At 35.4% G+C, this 17,480-nt stretch overlaps 1 protein-coding gene across 1 annotated transcript; it reads right to left on the minus strand.

Moving 5' to 3' along the window:
* Positions 1–462: 462 nt before the first annotated feature.
* On the minus strand, positions 463–4,675 carry LOC104898256 (hypothetical protein). Its single transcript, XM_010685307.4, has 3 exons — positions 2,703–4,675; positions 2,008–2,260; positions 463–1,857 (listed from the first exon to the last, which is right to left on the minus strand). The coding sequence occupies exons 1-3, from the start codon at positions 3,980–3,982 to the stop codon at positions 637–639; spliced, it is 2,754 nt and encodes a 917-aa protein (XP_010683609.2). The 5' UTR covers positions 3,983–4,675; the 3' UTR covers positions 463–636.
* Between the last annotated feature and the right edge of the window lie 12,805 nt (positions 4,676–17,480).

Consider the following 17,480-nt stretch of genomic DNA (forward strand, 5'->3'; position numbering starts at 1 on the left):
GAACAATGAGAATGCTGGTTAAAATTAAAACTGTAAATACTACTCCCTCCATCCCAAAATATAGTTTCCATTTCTCTTTTTTCACGATAATTTATGTAAGTAGAATCTAAGAAGTATAGTAAAGATTTTTTGTTTATTTGAATAAATATTGTATGGGAAAAAATAATTTTAGGAGAGAGAATGGGAAATAATTGGTGAAGAGCATTAATTGTAACATTTTGGTTGAATAAACAAAGGAAAAAACAAAATTCAAGAAGTAAATAAATGATGGGACACGGTTTTTCTAGACAAATTACGGAAAAATGTTGAACTAAATATGGAAATGTGAACTATATTTCGAGACACCCAAAATAAAAATAGGAACTATATTTTGGGACGGAAGGAGTAATAAATACCATATTAGTGGAACGCTTTTTTTTTGAAAAAAGTTACTCGTATATTTACCAGTAGCTAGAACTAGTATTTTACATGATTAAGCTAGAAATTTCATATCATCTTTAGTCTACTGAATGTTCAAAAACACAATAGTAATACAAGGATAACCTTAGAAAAACCACTAAAAAGAAAAAAAAGATACATCATGAACTATCTTTAGATGATAATAATTTTTCTAACCAAATGCATGCATGATCATCTTCAAAGTTCTTGGTGACTTTTGAAGACAATACATTTGTCTACCGAAGCAAGGAGCCCAATCTCATCCATGGACTTACTATCGGCTGCATTATATTCATCATCATTATCATCATCATCATCATTTATGCATATATTCAAATCTAATGAGATACTAGGACTAGTTGTTATTGTATCATTTGAACAAGCACCATCTCCTTTGTTTATCATCTCTTGATTATCTTCATGATGAGTAACATCTTTTTGCTTTATTGAAGGCGAGCATGCCCTTGATCTTGAGCTAAATCTTTCACAACTTAAGATAATAATCGCGCTACCGAAACTAACCTCTTCCCCACTTGAATGCTTAGAGATTTTACCTCTTTCAATTGCCTTCTTAATTCCTATTTGAGAGCAATAATCCACTTGTTCAATATCTTCAATGAAGAAAACCCTATTAGAATCCTCTGAAATCGCGTTAGCAAACCTATCAATGTAGCTACAACTTTGTTCATCTCTTAGTCGCTTGTTTCTAGGATCTTCAAAAGAGTCTACTAATACTCTAGTAGATGAGAAGCTACTAAGTCCAATTGAAACAAATTTGTCTTGTGATGTGCCAAAAATAAGCCTTGCTAATTCTCTAGCAATCTTTTCTTTAGCTTCAATATCAACTCCTTGGAAGAACAACCATGTCTCTTCCTTGATGTTTTGCTCATTCGCTTTTCTTCTTGACAACCCTGACCTAGAATGTAATATGGTGCTTACTATATCAAAGATTATATCCTTTTGATGAGGGACTTCTTGCTCGAGTGCATTGCAAAGTATCTTGAGATTTTCTGCATTGTACTCCTTGAATCTTACACATTGTAATTCCAATGGATCCATGATATCACTTGAGGAAGTTGAGGTTGGGGTTGAATTAGGGTTTGAGGAAATGAAGGTGGTACATGTTGTAGGCTTTCGTTGAGGATGATCTATGTTATTACCGCGGTCTTGGGGTGACATTGACATTGTAAATGTTGGTTGTTCATGAGTTTTGTTTAAGGGCTCAGTGAGCCAAAAGTTCTTGGGTTCAAAACAATGGTGTGTGGACTTCAATCTTAAGGGATGATGGTCATATGAGAAGTTTGAGGTTGAAGAAGAAGGTGATAATGAAGAAAAGCTTAAAGTTCTCTCAAATGATGGTGATGAGGAAGTGCATATTGAGCCCCATCTTTTGCAAAGATCTTTGACTGGCATGGAGTCCTAATAGTTAAAAAAATAAGAGCAAATAAAGTAGAAAAGAATTAGAAACTTTTTCTAATTGAATTTACTTGAGTTAATTAGTTGATCATAATTATTGATAAGTTGTCTTTCAATCAAAAGAAAGTTTATTAATTAGGATAAAATAATAACCTGATCATTGTTTTTAATAATGTTGCTTGCACTCTTGCTATTCTCATCCTTATATTGTTGGAGCCATGAAGGGAGACTTGAGTTGGTGGAATCACTATTGCAAGCACTACTTTGCCGGCTTTCTTCCTCCATATTCGCGGTGCCGCTTGCCCGGTAATGGTCGACTCCACCACCAACCCCGCCACTTTCTAGCATTAGCCAACTATTTCCACTGATATCAAGCTTCTTGCTTGTCAATGGACTTTGTAAATCACTGAACAAAGAATGAAACAACTATTATTAGCAGCTTAAACAACTCTAACAATCACAACTAACCTTGTTCCTAAACCAAAAAAAAGGGAATATTCTTTCTCGTGGAAGTCATATAGGCTATGCAAGATTACCTAATATCTCTTAGAGGCTATCAAAATTTTTATGTAGATATATGTCCTCTAGTAATTTTAAGGTAACTTCACTCTAAGATTTTCATTATAAATCATAAATTAAAATACACAAATCAAGGATTTCTTGTCTAGTGGTTAAGATTGAGGTGTTGTGAACGATAGGTTAAGATTGAGGTGCTGTGAACGATAGGTTATAGGTTTGAATCCCCCCTCCCCTTCTTTGTACTTTATACTGCCTTGGTGACTCATATGGATAAAAAAACATTAAAATACACAAGATATTACTTAAGGATTGAATTTTAAGTAAATTACCTCTCAGGCAAAAGACTTAGGCCTAAGCCACCGGCAGGAATAGTGATGGCATGAAGACCCCATAGCGCCTCGAGTGAGGGTTGCCCTCCTCTACACCTCATGTAAGTCTGAAACGTTGCAATTCCTAGAAGCCATAACTTTCCACACTCACTAGCATAACCCAAAACCAATTTTCCAATCTCCATGATCATGTGTTCAATAGGGCAATAATAGCTTCTCCTTGGTTGATGTTGATCTACTAAGATATTATTATTACTTGCCCTAAACTCATTTACCCATTTGAGATCATCCAAATACAAAATCACTCCTTTATTATTATCCATACAACATGTCTTAACAAGACACTTAAGCTCCCCAATTCTTTGCTCAACTTCTTCCTTTGAAAGATGACCAAAAGAAGCAAATGAAAGATGGATAAATTTCACCTCCTTCAAAATTTCAGGAACTTCATTTTTTTCCACTCTATCCATCACTCCTCTCACTAGACCTTCTAAGGTTGATAAACACTCCCCAACCACCACACTATTTCTCTTCCTTTTGTTCACCAAACTCTCAATAACACTCATCAAATCTTCATTTCTAACTCCTCCTTGATCACACAACCTTGGTTTTCCAACTTTCAATGATCCTGTTTGAGCCATGGATAGAAAGTTGTTATTATTACTTGTAATATTATTATTAATATTATCCTTGATTGGCTTGATGTTATTATTATTATTGTTGTTGTTGTTGTTATTGGTGTCATTATTACTACTTGGAGCTTCAATAGAAACAGCTTGTTCTACCTTTCCTTTTACTAGAGTACTCGAAAACCCAGCTTCCCTCATAACCCTACTTACACTAGGATCATCAAGTATAGAGATGATTAGCTGCTCAAGCTCAATCTTCACAGCTAAGAGGGGCTGTTGCTGGTTTTCAATCGAACCGCGCCTCTGATGTGCTTGAGCTCGCTTAAACGCAGCCTGGAGTGCGTTGGCAATGGTTGGGTGATGGTGTTGGCCCGAGTGTGGGCCAAGCATCGGGCCAGAGGTGGATGTGGGGAGGCGGTTTAGTGCTACGTTGAAGCAAAGCTCCAAAGCCCGGCATTGAAGAGGATGAGAATGAGATTGGAGGCAAGCTGACCGAAGAAGGCCAGATGACACCGCCAACATCGTGTGAGCAACATGTAGCGGGGTCACTTGGGCATGGCCCCGCCTCTTTGCTAGCGCCACAGCTTGCTTCACCACCGCCGCGGCGTCCGGTGTTAGGGCTTGTTGGATTGTACAGCCTTGTGATCTCATGATATAGTCTTCAAAGAAAATCCCTAGCTAGTTTTTTCCTACTTGATTAGAGTGAATGAAATAGAAAATTGTTAAGAATTATAGGGAAAAACTTTTTAGGTAGATATCATATATCATCAAGGTTAAGAAAGAAGGTTGGAAATTAAACCATAGGTACTATTAGCACTATAGATCAAGTAGGAAGTGTATATAGGAAAGTAATAGTAGGAGTTGTATATATGAAAGTGATATAAAGAAATTGTATGGTTTTATGATATGGTATATGATATACTTCTATAATGGAAGGATGGTGGAGAAGAAGGAAAATATAAGAGAAGGGTGGGCTTAAAAATGCTTTTCTTGTGGGTGAGGTAAAAATTTTTTAGGGGTCCAAAGGGGATTTAGTAGTGGAAAAGTGGATTGCATGTGCTGACAAGCAGTACGAAAATATTGCAGCAGTATCAAAGAGGTATTAGCTTTGTTTTGCTTCTCTATCTCTTTCTCATATATACTACTCTCTTAAGCTTACTCATCTCTTTCACTTAGAAATTTAGATAAAGACGTGATATTTAGAAGTGGGTCTCTCCCTTCTATGCATATGTATGGGAGCTTTTGAATATTGATTTTTCTTGGGTGACTTATATATCCTAGAAATTAACACCCACTTCAAAGCTCAAGAGCACGATCAAATCTTAGGGTTGATCTCTCTTTTACCTTAATTATCTTTCAAAAGCATTTGCAATCAAGCTCTTGTATTATCAATGCAAATTGAGCAACATTTTATATATGGTCTTTCTTAAAGATATTTTCGCTATAGAGTCTATAATTAATGTATAAAAAAGTGCCTAAAACTTAAAGTAGAAACTCCGATCTAGGAGTGAGGTGTAAATGACAAATTATTTCATACACTCTGGATCGATGAGAAAAGTGATTCTATCGGGACACAATAGCATGTACAAATCACAATGATTGTCATCAAAGCCACACACTTATCATGCATATATCTATTTGTGATCACCCTATTCGCCTCTATAGATTGGGTATTAACAAGCCTAGTCTAACCGCAAGAATTGTTTGCTCTTAGATTGGTCAAATATCCACTCTAGACTTCAAACTGGTGTCGAGTATACCAATTTTAATTTATGGGGGTTTTCTAAACTTATGAATATGCTCAAATATCATAAATAAAATAGCAAAAATAAGTTATTGTGTTTTAGTAAAAATAAAAATTACAAAAATACTTATTGATCTCAAAATATTACAAAATGGTCAAAATCTGAACCTCATAACTTAATGAAAATTAATTGATTTGAGGTTGTAATTTAGGCTAAACACATATGGTTCTAACTCAAACTCAAATTGAGTAATAAGCTTGACCAAACATGGAACTATTAAAATCAACAAGCTTGAATTTGGTTCAAGCTCAAGCTTGAGTTGGTCCGAGCTGAGCTATGATGACCTTAGCTCGAGCCTAGTTCACCTTGCTGATACCCTTGTTATTTACTACTCCATAAGTTCGTGCGTCCATAATAAGTATGTAAGATAAAAAAATTTGTTATGTAATATGAATCGAGAAAATGAAATTAGGTTTACTTCTTGATATTTTTTCCCGACAATGTTTTTTTCCATGATTTTCTCGAGTACATCATGATGTCTTAGGATGGTAACAATCAAATAGTTGGGACCCGCTCCATTGTCTTAAATTGTCGTCTACGTTTTATTTTGATCATCTTTTCAGCTAAATGAAATAACCTTAGCTTAAAGGCCATCGTACGCTTGCTCTTAGGCATGTACCTGATTTATATGGTCTTATATGGCCCTTAAACGCATCCCATGGGGCCTACAAACTACTGGGATACTGTAATATCATTTCATTCAAATTAGGTTTTTTTGAAACTAATTTGGACTTTTTCAAGTCCGATGATGTTTTCTTCCAGATTTTTTCCGAACAACTTGGGATTTATTTGGAATGAATCTCGGATGGTTGAAACCCTCTACATTGCCTCAAAATGCCCTATGTGGCTTGTTTTGCATCTTTGCTATTCAACCCCTTTATTTTTTCCAAATGCATACATATGATCGTTATTCGAATTGGATATATAATTTAAATAGTTTCCTATGACTCTAGGATGCATTCAATAATTTCAAATTATAACGTGTGAAGCTCTATCAAGATAGAAAAAGGAAAGGGAGGAATCCAAACCAAATTAAAGCAAAAAATAACGCATTATATTGAGATTTAAGAAGACACCTTATAGTCAGGATTATTAAAAGGTAATTTGTAGCTGAAATTACAAGGAAATGATTGCTCATAATTATTAGGGTTCTTTTTATCTGTATATTAATTTGCCTAATAATTATTATAGATTTTCTCTCTAATACATAGTACTCCCTCTCAAAATTACTTTCACCTTAAAGGGTCATCCAACTTCACCTTCATCTTATCGCATATTGCAAATATGCACCAAGGATGTCTTGGCCTAATGGTTAAGATTGAGGTGATTTGAATGATAAGTCACAAATTCAAATTCTTCGTTCTTTTTCTTTTTTTCTACTTTGTACAGCTTTCGTGGTTCATATGAATGAAAAAACATATTGTAAATATACATATATATAGTATTTCTAAAACCAAAAACCAAAGTGGCCCAATTAGTTGAGACTCACAAGGTTTTTTTTTGTGGTTTTTAATGTTTTTCACCCTTTTTCGACTTCTAATGACTTTAGTCCATAAATGAGTGAGATCAAGAAAAAGAGATCAAAACAAGGAAGAGAGGGAAGATTTATCACTTTTGGTCCATCTGCCAACTCCCAAGGACCTGAAAAGAGAAGTGGGAGAAGTGTCAGTCTAAAGAACTTGGGGAACTGTGTACCATTTTTTTTTGCCCTCCCAAACTCAAAGACAAGGAATAAAGTGTTTCATTTTTAGTTTTAATCGATTGCATCTACTTGACGCTTTGAATGCATGGGGATTATGAACTCAACCCAAAAACATTCCCTTCACTCTTTCTTTCTTTCTCTTTCTTTCTTTTCTTCCTCATATTATTACATAAAGTTGATTAAAAATAAAGCCATCAAATGATGAATTTGGCCAGGAAAAAGGGTGGGAAAATTAAAAGATCGAACAACATATCATTATGACGAACTCATCAACAAACACAGTGTCACTGTACCCACTTCAAATTGCACCATTTCTATTATAAACTTACGCATATTGCTTTCATCATGTTGCTATAAAGGAAAAAAGCTAAGGGATTTTATACCAAGTTTTATTTCTTGATTGGTTTAAGTTTCCTTTCTGTTTGTTTAATAATAATAATGGGTATTTGATGTTTCAAATTTGTGGTAAAAGTGTTCTCAATATAGACATTTTCAGACAACAGTTTGGTGGAATGATATGTATTGTGAAATGATGAGAAGAAATTTCTTTTAACTACTCTTGTTTTCTAATGATGACTTAATCACTAAGTTGATCTTATATGAAAGATCGAGACAGTTACAGCAAGATGTAATTATGTAAATGATGTACAGAACTGGCAATGAGCCAAAATTTGACATAATATTTATCTTTGAGAATAGAAAGAAATGTGTTTTTTAGAGGCTTTTTCTAGATGAGATATTATATATTTTATATTCCATGCCAAAAACAAATATATATGTAACTATGTGAGAACCACATATCTGAAGAGAGAGTACGAGAAATGAGAAACCTATCACAAAATTAGGTTAAGTGGTAGACACCCAGAATACGACATAGGGAATGCAAATTCAGACAAGTTTATGTATATATCAAAGGTTGTACGAGTAGAAGATCACTTTTAGTATCACTCAATTTCAATTTCAATTTCTATGAGGGCATTTCAAGTACCACTAGAACATTTCATAGTCACCAATGACTATGAACTTTATACTATTATACCAATGCATAAGTAAGGGTGCGTTCTCTTCACCTGAAAACCCAAATTCTTAACTTTTCTGAACTTATCTAAACCTATTATTGAACCTATTAATTGAAATTTGTTAGACCGGATTAAAACTTATTGGGTCTGATTTTTTTTGGTTCAAACATATTGGAACTTAATGAACCTGATTAGAACTTATTAGACCCGATTATTGGAACATATTAGATGATTTTACAATAATTTATCCATAAAAATTCACATAATTATCAATTAAAAGATATTAATAATTACAATTATAAATTATGTCTTAAATAGATTAATTAATTGATAATTACAAAAAAAATGTCTTAAATAGATTAACTAAAGGAGCCAGACATGAATATGAGCCTGGAGTAAGACATGAATATGAATTCAGGAAAAATTATAATTCTTCTTTGTACGTCGTGTTGTTGGAACAAGCCCTTAATTCGATTTTTTTAGGGATGCTTTAGTGGAGGACCAACCTCCTTAGTTTGTATGTAATGATACTCTAATGAAAGAATTGACGCTATATGCCTCAATTATAAGCGGTTCTCTTTAATCGATCCCAAATATCAATGATCCATTGGATCGGAGATCCCAACTACAAGGGGTATTGATTTTAAAACAGACCTTCCAAGTTACTTAACCTGCTATAACAGGTTATGGGTCACGTGACTTCATAGAAAAATCACTTGAGCTCTTTTCATTTCTATACCTCTCAACATATTCTTCTTATCTTTGAGTTTATCTACCTTGCTGCGCCATAACCACATCAATCTTGCCGGAAGCAACCAGCTAATAAAGAGGACTCATTTTTTTCTTCAAATGAATTCAAAAGTAAAAGTTTAAAAAAATCATGGAATTGGACAATCATCTTCAAGCAGCAAACTTGATGAGTGTGGGAGTTGTGGAGGGGGATATATAAAGGGGGTGGAGGGGATATGAGGAGGAGGGGTTGGCTGACGGCAAAGTCGGAGAAGGTGATGTCAGTGACTCAGAAGAGGACGAACTTGGGGCTTGTGATCCTGGATGTTAATGGTCAATGGGTGAATACAGGGGACAAAGTGAATGAGGCTTTTGTGAAGTTCTATACAAAACTTTTGGGGAAGCAAATGCATGATAGATGTAAAGTGAAGCAGTTGATTATTGATGAAGGGCTCAGGTTGAATAAAGAATAACAAAGGCTTCTGAATTGTAAATTCACCAAGCTCTGATATCAGAAGAGTTTTAATGTCCATTCCTAATGAGAAAGCTCTAGGGTTAGATGAGTATAATAGCTTCTTCTATAAACACACATGGAAAATAATAGGTGATGATATAAGTGATGTTGTCCTAGATTTCTTTAGGACTGGAAAGCTGCTTAAGGGTGTCAATGTGACTTCAATCACTTTGATTCCAAAAGTGAAGAGTCCTGCAAATGTCAATGATTACAGGCCATCAATTGCCTATTGCTCTATCATTTACAAATGCATCACAAAGCTTTTCTATGAGCAACTCATATTACTGCTTCCTTACATTATAGCTGAAACTCAGGGAGCCTTTCTCTCTAGAAGAAGTATTTTGCACAACATTTTGTTGTGTCAGATTTGGTCAACATGTACACTCCAAGTCAGAAGCAAAAGGGATGGTTAATGAAGATTGATATTCATAAGGCATATGGCACTATATGCTGGGAATTTTCAGAGGAAATGGTGAAGGCACTACTTTTCCCTTCTAAGATCATTAAGTTAATCATGATGTGTGTGACAAGCCCTAGATTTACACTGATGCTTAATGGAGTCCCCAATGGGTTCTTTAATCCAAAGAGGGATTTAAGGCAAGGTGACCTAATGTCACCTTTACTGTTTGTTTTATGTATTGAATATTTTACAAGGGTTACGAAATATGTGGGGAAGCAAACAACTTTCGAATATCATCCAAGATGCAGTAACTTAACACTGAATCATCTATGCTTTGCTGATGACATGCTTATCTTCTGTAAAGGTGAATACCAGTCAGTCTTGATGCTCATAAAAGGCATGGAACTAAGCTCTTTTCAAATACTACTGGATTGATGGCTAATTCTCACAAATCTGCAATCTATGGCTGTGGGATAGATGGATATGAAATGCAAAGACTTGTTAATTGCTCTGGTTTTAAGCATAGCAGACTTCCTTTCAAGTACCTAGGTGTCCCAATAAGCACCAAGAAGATCTCAACAGCTGACTGTAATCAGCTCATAGACAAAATGGTGAGCAGGATTCGAATTTGGAGCACTGAGAATATCTCCTTTGCTGGCAGAAGACAACTTGTCAATTATGTGCTCAAGAATATCAGTGTATACTGGGCCTAGATCTTCCTTTTGCCTCAGAAACTTTTGAAGAAAGTGAATGCAATTTGTAGATCTTACCTTTGGACTCGTATTTGCAACTCTGCTAGACCTGGTTATGTTAGTTAGGAGGATGTATGCATTCCTAAGTGTAATGGTGGACTAGGTTTCAGATCGTAGTCTCATTGGAACATGGTCATGATTAGAAAGCAAGCCTGGAATAATATTGCTATAAAGACTGACAATTCTAACTTCCGTCAAATGGATCCATAGCATGTATATTCAGAATCACAACTAGGAGCACTTTGATGCTCTAAGGACAGCAAGCTAGGCTGTCAAGATCATTTACAAAGTCAGAGCTAAAGCCTCAATATAATAATAATGTGATGTATTATAAGCTTGTGCATAACCATGGTCAGAAGCTAGATTGGTGTAGGGACACCTGGGATGTGCATAATGTGCCAAAGCATAGTTTTATTTGTTGGCTGGTTAGCCATGAAAAATAGACTGCAGACAAGGGACAGACTACATGTACTTGGCATTAGCCCAAGATCAATGCTTGTTATGTAATAATGGGAAGGAGGAGAATACACACTTGTCGTCCTTAACTTGTAATTTCATTAGGCAAGTTCTTACAACTATTAAAAGATGGTTAGACATCTTCACTACTGCAAATAACTTGAGTCACATTTTGGCATGGATAAGGAGGAGATCCAAGGGTAGCAAATTCAAGAACCAGGTGATGAAAGCTAGCATTCTAGCCATTGTCTACAACATATGGCAAGAGAGGCATAACGCTTTATGGAATGCACAAATAAGTACTGTACAGAAGGTTGTATTAGCAATTAAGATATTGTAAAAAAAAAAGAAATGAGACTAGAATTCCTACCAAGGTTAGGGATGTTGATTTGAATTGGTGGAATAGCTTGTATTGGCTGGGTTGTTCTCTGGACGATTCCAGAGCCTTTCTCTGATGCTTCCAGTTTCGTCCTATTGAGATTTAGGTTGTAATGTTGACATCAATATATATTTTACTTAGTTACCAAAAAAAAGTCGGGGTTTGTGGCAGCGTATTGTAGGAGTTGTGGAGGAGGACAAAGGTTGTACAAGGGTTGAATAAAGGGAGTGGGACCAGAAAAGTTTAACTTGTTTTTGGAGGTCATCTAAGCCCAATAAAAATTGTGATCCTCCTTAGACCTGCACAAAATAACCAATACTTAGAACCTATAAAAAATATTGGCCGATAGTTGGTACCCCATGGTGTTAATTTTTCAGTTAACCTTCTACAATTCATGTTACCAGCTTGCATACAAAAGACTTATCTAAATGAAGTATTATTGCACTATTCTCACATTTTCATATAAAAATTATTTTGGGCTAAAACTAAGTGTAATTATCGCATTTATACACAACATTAGATGATATGAATCCACTCATAATTTATTTTTCCATTGGAAAATGGAAAATCTCTCAACCTATCCACACAAAGATAATGTATTTGTTATAAATTAAAGTTAATTGTGTTTGATTAGTGCGGAACAATAGACAACTATAAATTATTAATGAGGAAGGAAAGAAGAAGATGATGAACAACAATATATAAGGATTTACGAGGTTATGTAAATTAGACATAGTCCATCGGTGGGGGATCTGAAGTAATTCTGTAATTTCAATGAAGAAAGTAAAAAAGTATTACAATTAAGGAGCACTCTTACAAAAATACTTAATTTTTAATTATTGAAAGATTCCGTTTATTGTACGTATAACCCTAATAATCTCAATAACGGTAAAATGATTTTAGAAGTAACCATCATATTACTTCAGGAAATATCAATGAACTAAAAAATTACCAAAACAATGCTAGAAAAACTCACTAGCCAATCGAGCGAGGAAACTATTCTTACATACCCCCAGGCAAAATTCTAATAATTAATGTAGATTCTTCCTTAAATGCTCTTTAGCTGGGGCTACTATAATATCTATAATAGTCCATATACCTACAACATGTTTGGTTTGTTTTTAGTAAAGGAAAGGAAATGATCGAAGAGAAAGAAAAGGAAGGGAAAAAAATAAAAGAAAAGAAAGGAAAAAACCTTTAATATCCCATATTTGGTTCAAGTTTTCTCTTTTCTCCCATATGTCTTCATTTTTGGGAGGAAAGGAAAAAGAAACTTTTGTAAGAAGCTTTTCCTTCCACTTCCTTCTATTTTCTTTTTTTTTTATAATAATGTTATTTTTGAACCAAACATTGAAAACTAAAATATTTTATCTCAATTCCTTTCTATTCCTTCTAAATTCCTTCTACAAACAAGCTGCTAAGCAACTCTTCGATACACAAAAACAAATTTCTTATAAAAATTCAAGATAAAAATAATAGTACATTAAGATATTTTGAGCAAAAAAATCTGATGATGCACATACTTCAATTTTAACTCAATCTCCCAGCTGGATTCTGCAGGATATCCTTCCTGAAACATAACCTAGAATCAGATCTTCATTATCAATCCAACTTACAATTCGAAATCATTAAAGCTAGATGTGAGTGTGTCTTTTGTTAGGGAGTTGGTTTCTCCCTTTCCTTTTTTCTCGACACGGGATAAGAAAACCCATTTCTTATCCTAAGTCGTCGCCATGTCAAGGAAGGATGGTAGGAAATCTTAGAGCTCTAGTAATGGAAAAGCGAAGAAAAAACTTAGGGGTCCGTCTTCTGATTCTCAAGCATTAAAAACTCGATCAATGGAGGAAGTTATGGGAATCGAAGCTCTTGATTTAAGATGGGAATTGGAGAAGTTTTGACGCCGAAACCTTTGATTCAACAAATTCAGCAACATAGTGAGGTCAGCCGAACATTCAATGAATGCTTGAAAATCTCTCCTCACACCATCTTAGGGGATAAATTCAGATATTGATAGAGGTATAGTTAATACTCCTATTTTACAACAATTTAATGATGTTGCAATAGAGGAATTAAATTTATTAGAAGGTGATAACACTAGGGGAAAAAAAAGGAAGGGCTGCGCTGGAAGGGCTGCGCTTTCTTTATTACGCAGCCCTTCTATACAGTAGGGCTGCGCTTTTAAATAAAACGCAGCCCTTCGTTATAGTAGGGCTGCGTTTTAATAGAAAAGCGCAGCCTTGTTTTGTGAAGGGCTGCGCTTTTTAAAAAAGCGCAGCCCTTCTGTAATGGTAGGGCTGCGCTTTTTTTAAAAGCGCAGCCCTTCTATGGGCTTTTTTTTTTTTAAATAATTAGGCCCCCTCTTCACACGCCCCCTCTCTCTCTGTTCTCTCTCACACGCCCCCTCTCTCTCTGACCCTCCCTCTTCTCTCTCATACGCCCCTCTCTCTCACCCTCCCTCTTATCTCTCAACCTTCGTCGGATCCACAGCAACAACAACAACAACAAGAAATCACAACAACAACAACCGTTCGCCGGAATACTCCTTCCTTTCGCCGTTCGCCGTTCAACCCCGACGAGTCCTCATAACAACAACAACCGTTCGCCGTTCAACCCCGACGAGTCCTCACAACAACAACAACAACAACCGTTCGCCGTTCAACCCCGACGAGTCCTCACAACAACAACCGTTCTCGCCGTTCGTGTCCTCACACCAACAACAACCGTTCGCCGTTCGAGTTGGTCTTCAGATCTATAATTTTAGGGTTTTTTTTTGCATTTTTGTTCATTTTCGTTCATCTTTTTTCATTTTTGTTCAATTTTCGTTTCTTTTTTTTTCTATTTCCGGTCGTTCGTTGTAACAATTTCAGATCTATAATTTTAGGGTTTTTTCTTCATTTTTTTCATTTTCGTTTATTTTTTGTTACATTTTTCATTTCTGATTTTGTTTTTTTGTAATTGTGATGTAATTTTTTTCGGTTTTTCTTTTCAGGATATTAATTTCTGTTTTTTGGTTTGTATTCAATTCTTTTTGTGTAGTTACTATGTAATATTTTGTAATTCTTTTGTAGTTTTTTGGGATATTTTTCATTTTGGTGATTTTGTTGAATATTTTGCTGCAGTTATTACTTTTTGTTTTTTTGTTGTATTTTTCTGTTTTATTTCGATGTTTATGTCAATTTTTGCGCAAATAGTGATGGTGGATAATGAATTGTGTTTGTATTTGATGTTTAATATTTTATGTTGTTTTTCGTAATATTTTTCTATATAAAAATGCAAAAAAAAAAAAAAATTTTTTTTTTTTGGGTCAAAAGGGCTGCGTTTTTTACTAAAAGTGCAGCCCTTCTAAGCTTGAAGGGCTGCGCTTTTTAGTAAAAAGCGCAGCCCTTCGTTGTGATGGGCTGCGCTTTACTAGCGCAGCCCTATTTGAAAAGTGAAGGGCTGCTCTTAAAAGGGCTGCTGTCAAAAAGCGCAGCCCTACAGGCTATTTTTAGCGCAACCCTTCTTCATTTTTCCACTAGTGTAAAATGCTAAATTGGTAAATGTGAATGATCGAATTGATAAATTGGAATTGCATAGTGAGATTGAGTCTGTGAAAACTGACTTGGAGCATATAGAGGAAGAAGTGAATTACTGGAATTCTTCATTACTCTGTTATTTAGTGAAGGAAAATCCTCCGATTCAGGTAATGGAGGGGTTTGTAAGAAGAATTTGGCGAAATTATATATGTTGATAAAGTGGCTGTGATTAAGAAAGGGGTCTATCTGACTAGATTTAGAGCAGTGGATTCAAGGGATTCAGTACTATAGGAAAATTATTTTTTTTAATAACAAGCCAGTTATCATGAAGTCTTGGCATCCAGATATGGATTTTGACAAGGATGAGATTGTTACTCTTTCAATCTAGGTTCAATTGAAATTACGACTCAAGAATTGGGGGAAAAAACTTTGCACAATATAGTTGCTCAACTTGGGAACTCTATAAAGAGGATGAAGCAACTAGGAAGAAAGAGAAGTTACAATATGCATGCAAGGATTTTGGTGGAGCTGAAACTTAATTAGAAATTTCCTGATTGCATCACTTTTGTGAATGAGTATGGAGTGCTCACTAAGGTTCCAGTAACATATGAATGGAAACCTCACCAATGCTCTAAATGTCAAGGCATTGAACATGAATCACATTAGAGTAAAGAGGACTAGGCAAATTTGGGTCTCCAGATCAATTCACCATGTGCCAAGGAGAGCAGTAGAGGTTCAAGTGCAAATTAAAGAAAGGAGAATGCGCCAATTGAGGTGGATCGGGAGGGATTCCAAAAGGCATTGAAGCCTATCAAGGCCAGATCAGTGTCAGAAAGGAGGCCGACTGGCTTAGCTAATCCATTTCAAGCTCTGAATGAAGATATAATGGTGGATGCAGTATGTGATGATTGGAAGAAATGAGGTGGAACAAGTGGGCAAGGGGGACCTTCCTAATCCTAATGAATAGGGTCATTTGTTGGAATGAGAGGGGTCTCAATAGGGCCAGGAAACAAAATGATGTTAAAGCATATATTAATAAAAAGTATGATGGCCTCGTGAGTCTCCTGGAAACCAAGGTGGAGGCAGCTAACCTTGGTGGTTTGTATTAACGTATTTTTTCAGGATGGTACTTTACTTCTAACTCCAGTCACCATGATGGAGGGAGAATTCTTATTGGTTGGAAGGTTAATAGCTTCAATGTTAGCGTTATAAGTGCTTCTAGCCAACACATACATTGTATAGTTCAACCTATAGATAGTGTTAATTCTTTTCATTGCACATTTATATATATGCATATAATGATAGAGCAAGAAGGATGGAATTATGGAAGCACCTGAGTGCATTAAAAACTAGTACTCCTTGGATGATATGTGGGGATCTCAATTGTATCATGAATTCTGATGAGAGAGTAGGGTCTTAGGTGAGGGAATGTGAAATAGAAAATATTAGATGTTGTATGAGGGAATGTGGGTTAATTATAGAGGATATCAAATATTCAGCTCATCACTTTACTTGGAATAATAAATAATTTGGTAGGCAAAAGGTGTTTTCGGAGTTGGACAGGGCCATGTCAACTATGAATTGGCTAGAGCTTTCCTTCATTTGAAGCTTATTTCTAAAATGAGGGTGAATATGATCATTCACCTGCCCTGATCACAGTTTACGTAGAGAAGATTTAGGAGGGCAGCCATTTAGATATTATATTATGTGGGAATCTTCTCCATAGTTCACGAGCATCATACAACAAGCTTGGAATATAGATATTCAGGGGTATAAGATGTATGTTGTTATGAAGAAATTAAAGTTTATCAAAGGAGCTTTAGAAGAGTTAAATAAGGTTGGTTTTTCAGAGATACATGTTGCTGTGCAGAGGGCTTATCATAATATGATTGAGGCACAAGAGATCATGCATAGGCATCCAGATAATGAAGAGTATGTCAATAATGAGATAGTTGCAGTCCAAGAGTATGAAATGAATTAAGTATCAAGCCTATGTTGCTTTCTTGCAGCAGAAGGCTAAGTTGGATTAGATTAAAGATGGGGATGAAAATACCTCATTATTTCACCAGAGTATCAGGCTGGAAGGTTACAAAATCATATATATAGTATATATGATGAAGAAGGTACCTGGATGGATAGTCCTGAGCAGTCACTATATCAAGATGCTAGGTACTACTGTAAGTAAAACAATAATTGTATTTGCACAGGTTGTGTAATGTGAACCGTTGGTGACTGAAGCTCACAAGGTTATATTGGCAGCTCCTTATACATCTGAAAAAATACAGAAGGCATTGTTTTCCATTCCTGGGAATAAATCCCCAGGTCCAGATGGATTTAGAACCCACTCTTATAAAGATTAATGGCACATTGTGGGCAATGATATAATTGCAGCAGTTCAAGACGTATTATAGAGTGGTCATTTATTGAAGGCAATGAATACAACATTTATTACCTTAGTCCCTAATGTGAAATGCGCTAATAATGTCACAGTTTAGGCCAATTTCTTGCTGTAACACAATTTACAAATGTGTTACCAAGATATTGTGCTATAGACTTAGACAAATTTTACCTGATTTGATTCTAGAGAACCAAGGAGGTTTTGTTCATGGAAGATTCATTGTGCACAATATCATGGTGGTACAAGATCTGGTAAGACATTATGGGAGGAAATTATGCAGCTCCTAGCTATTTTTTGAAAATAGATATTTAAAAAGCCTATGACAGAGTCAATTGGGACTTTTTGAGGGAAATGTTAGAGCGATTGGGTTTCCACGATAATTTCATTCAGTTGGTAATGGAGTGTGTAACTACTCTAATGATTTCATTACTCATTAATGGTTATATGAAAGGTTTCTTCCAGGCAAAGAGAGAGTTGAGG

This window comes from Beta vulgaris, chromosome 7 (assembly GCF_026745355.1).
Source record: "Beta vulgaris subsp. vulgaris cultivar EL10 chromosome 7, EL10.2, whole genome shotgun sequence".
Classification (NCBI taxonomy): Eukaryota; Viridiplantae; Streptophyta; class Magnoliopsida; order Caryophyllales; family Amaranthaceae; genus Beta; species Beta vulgaris.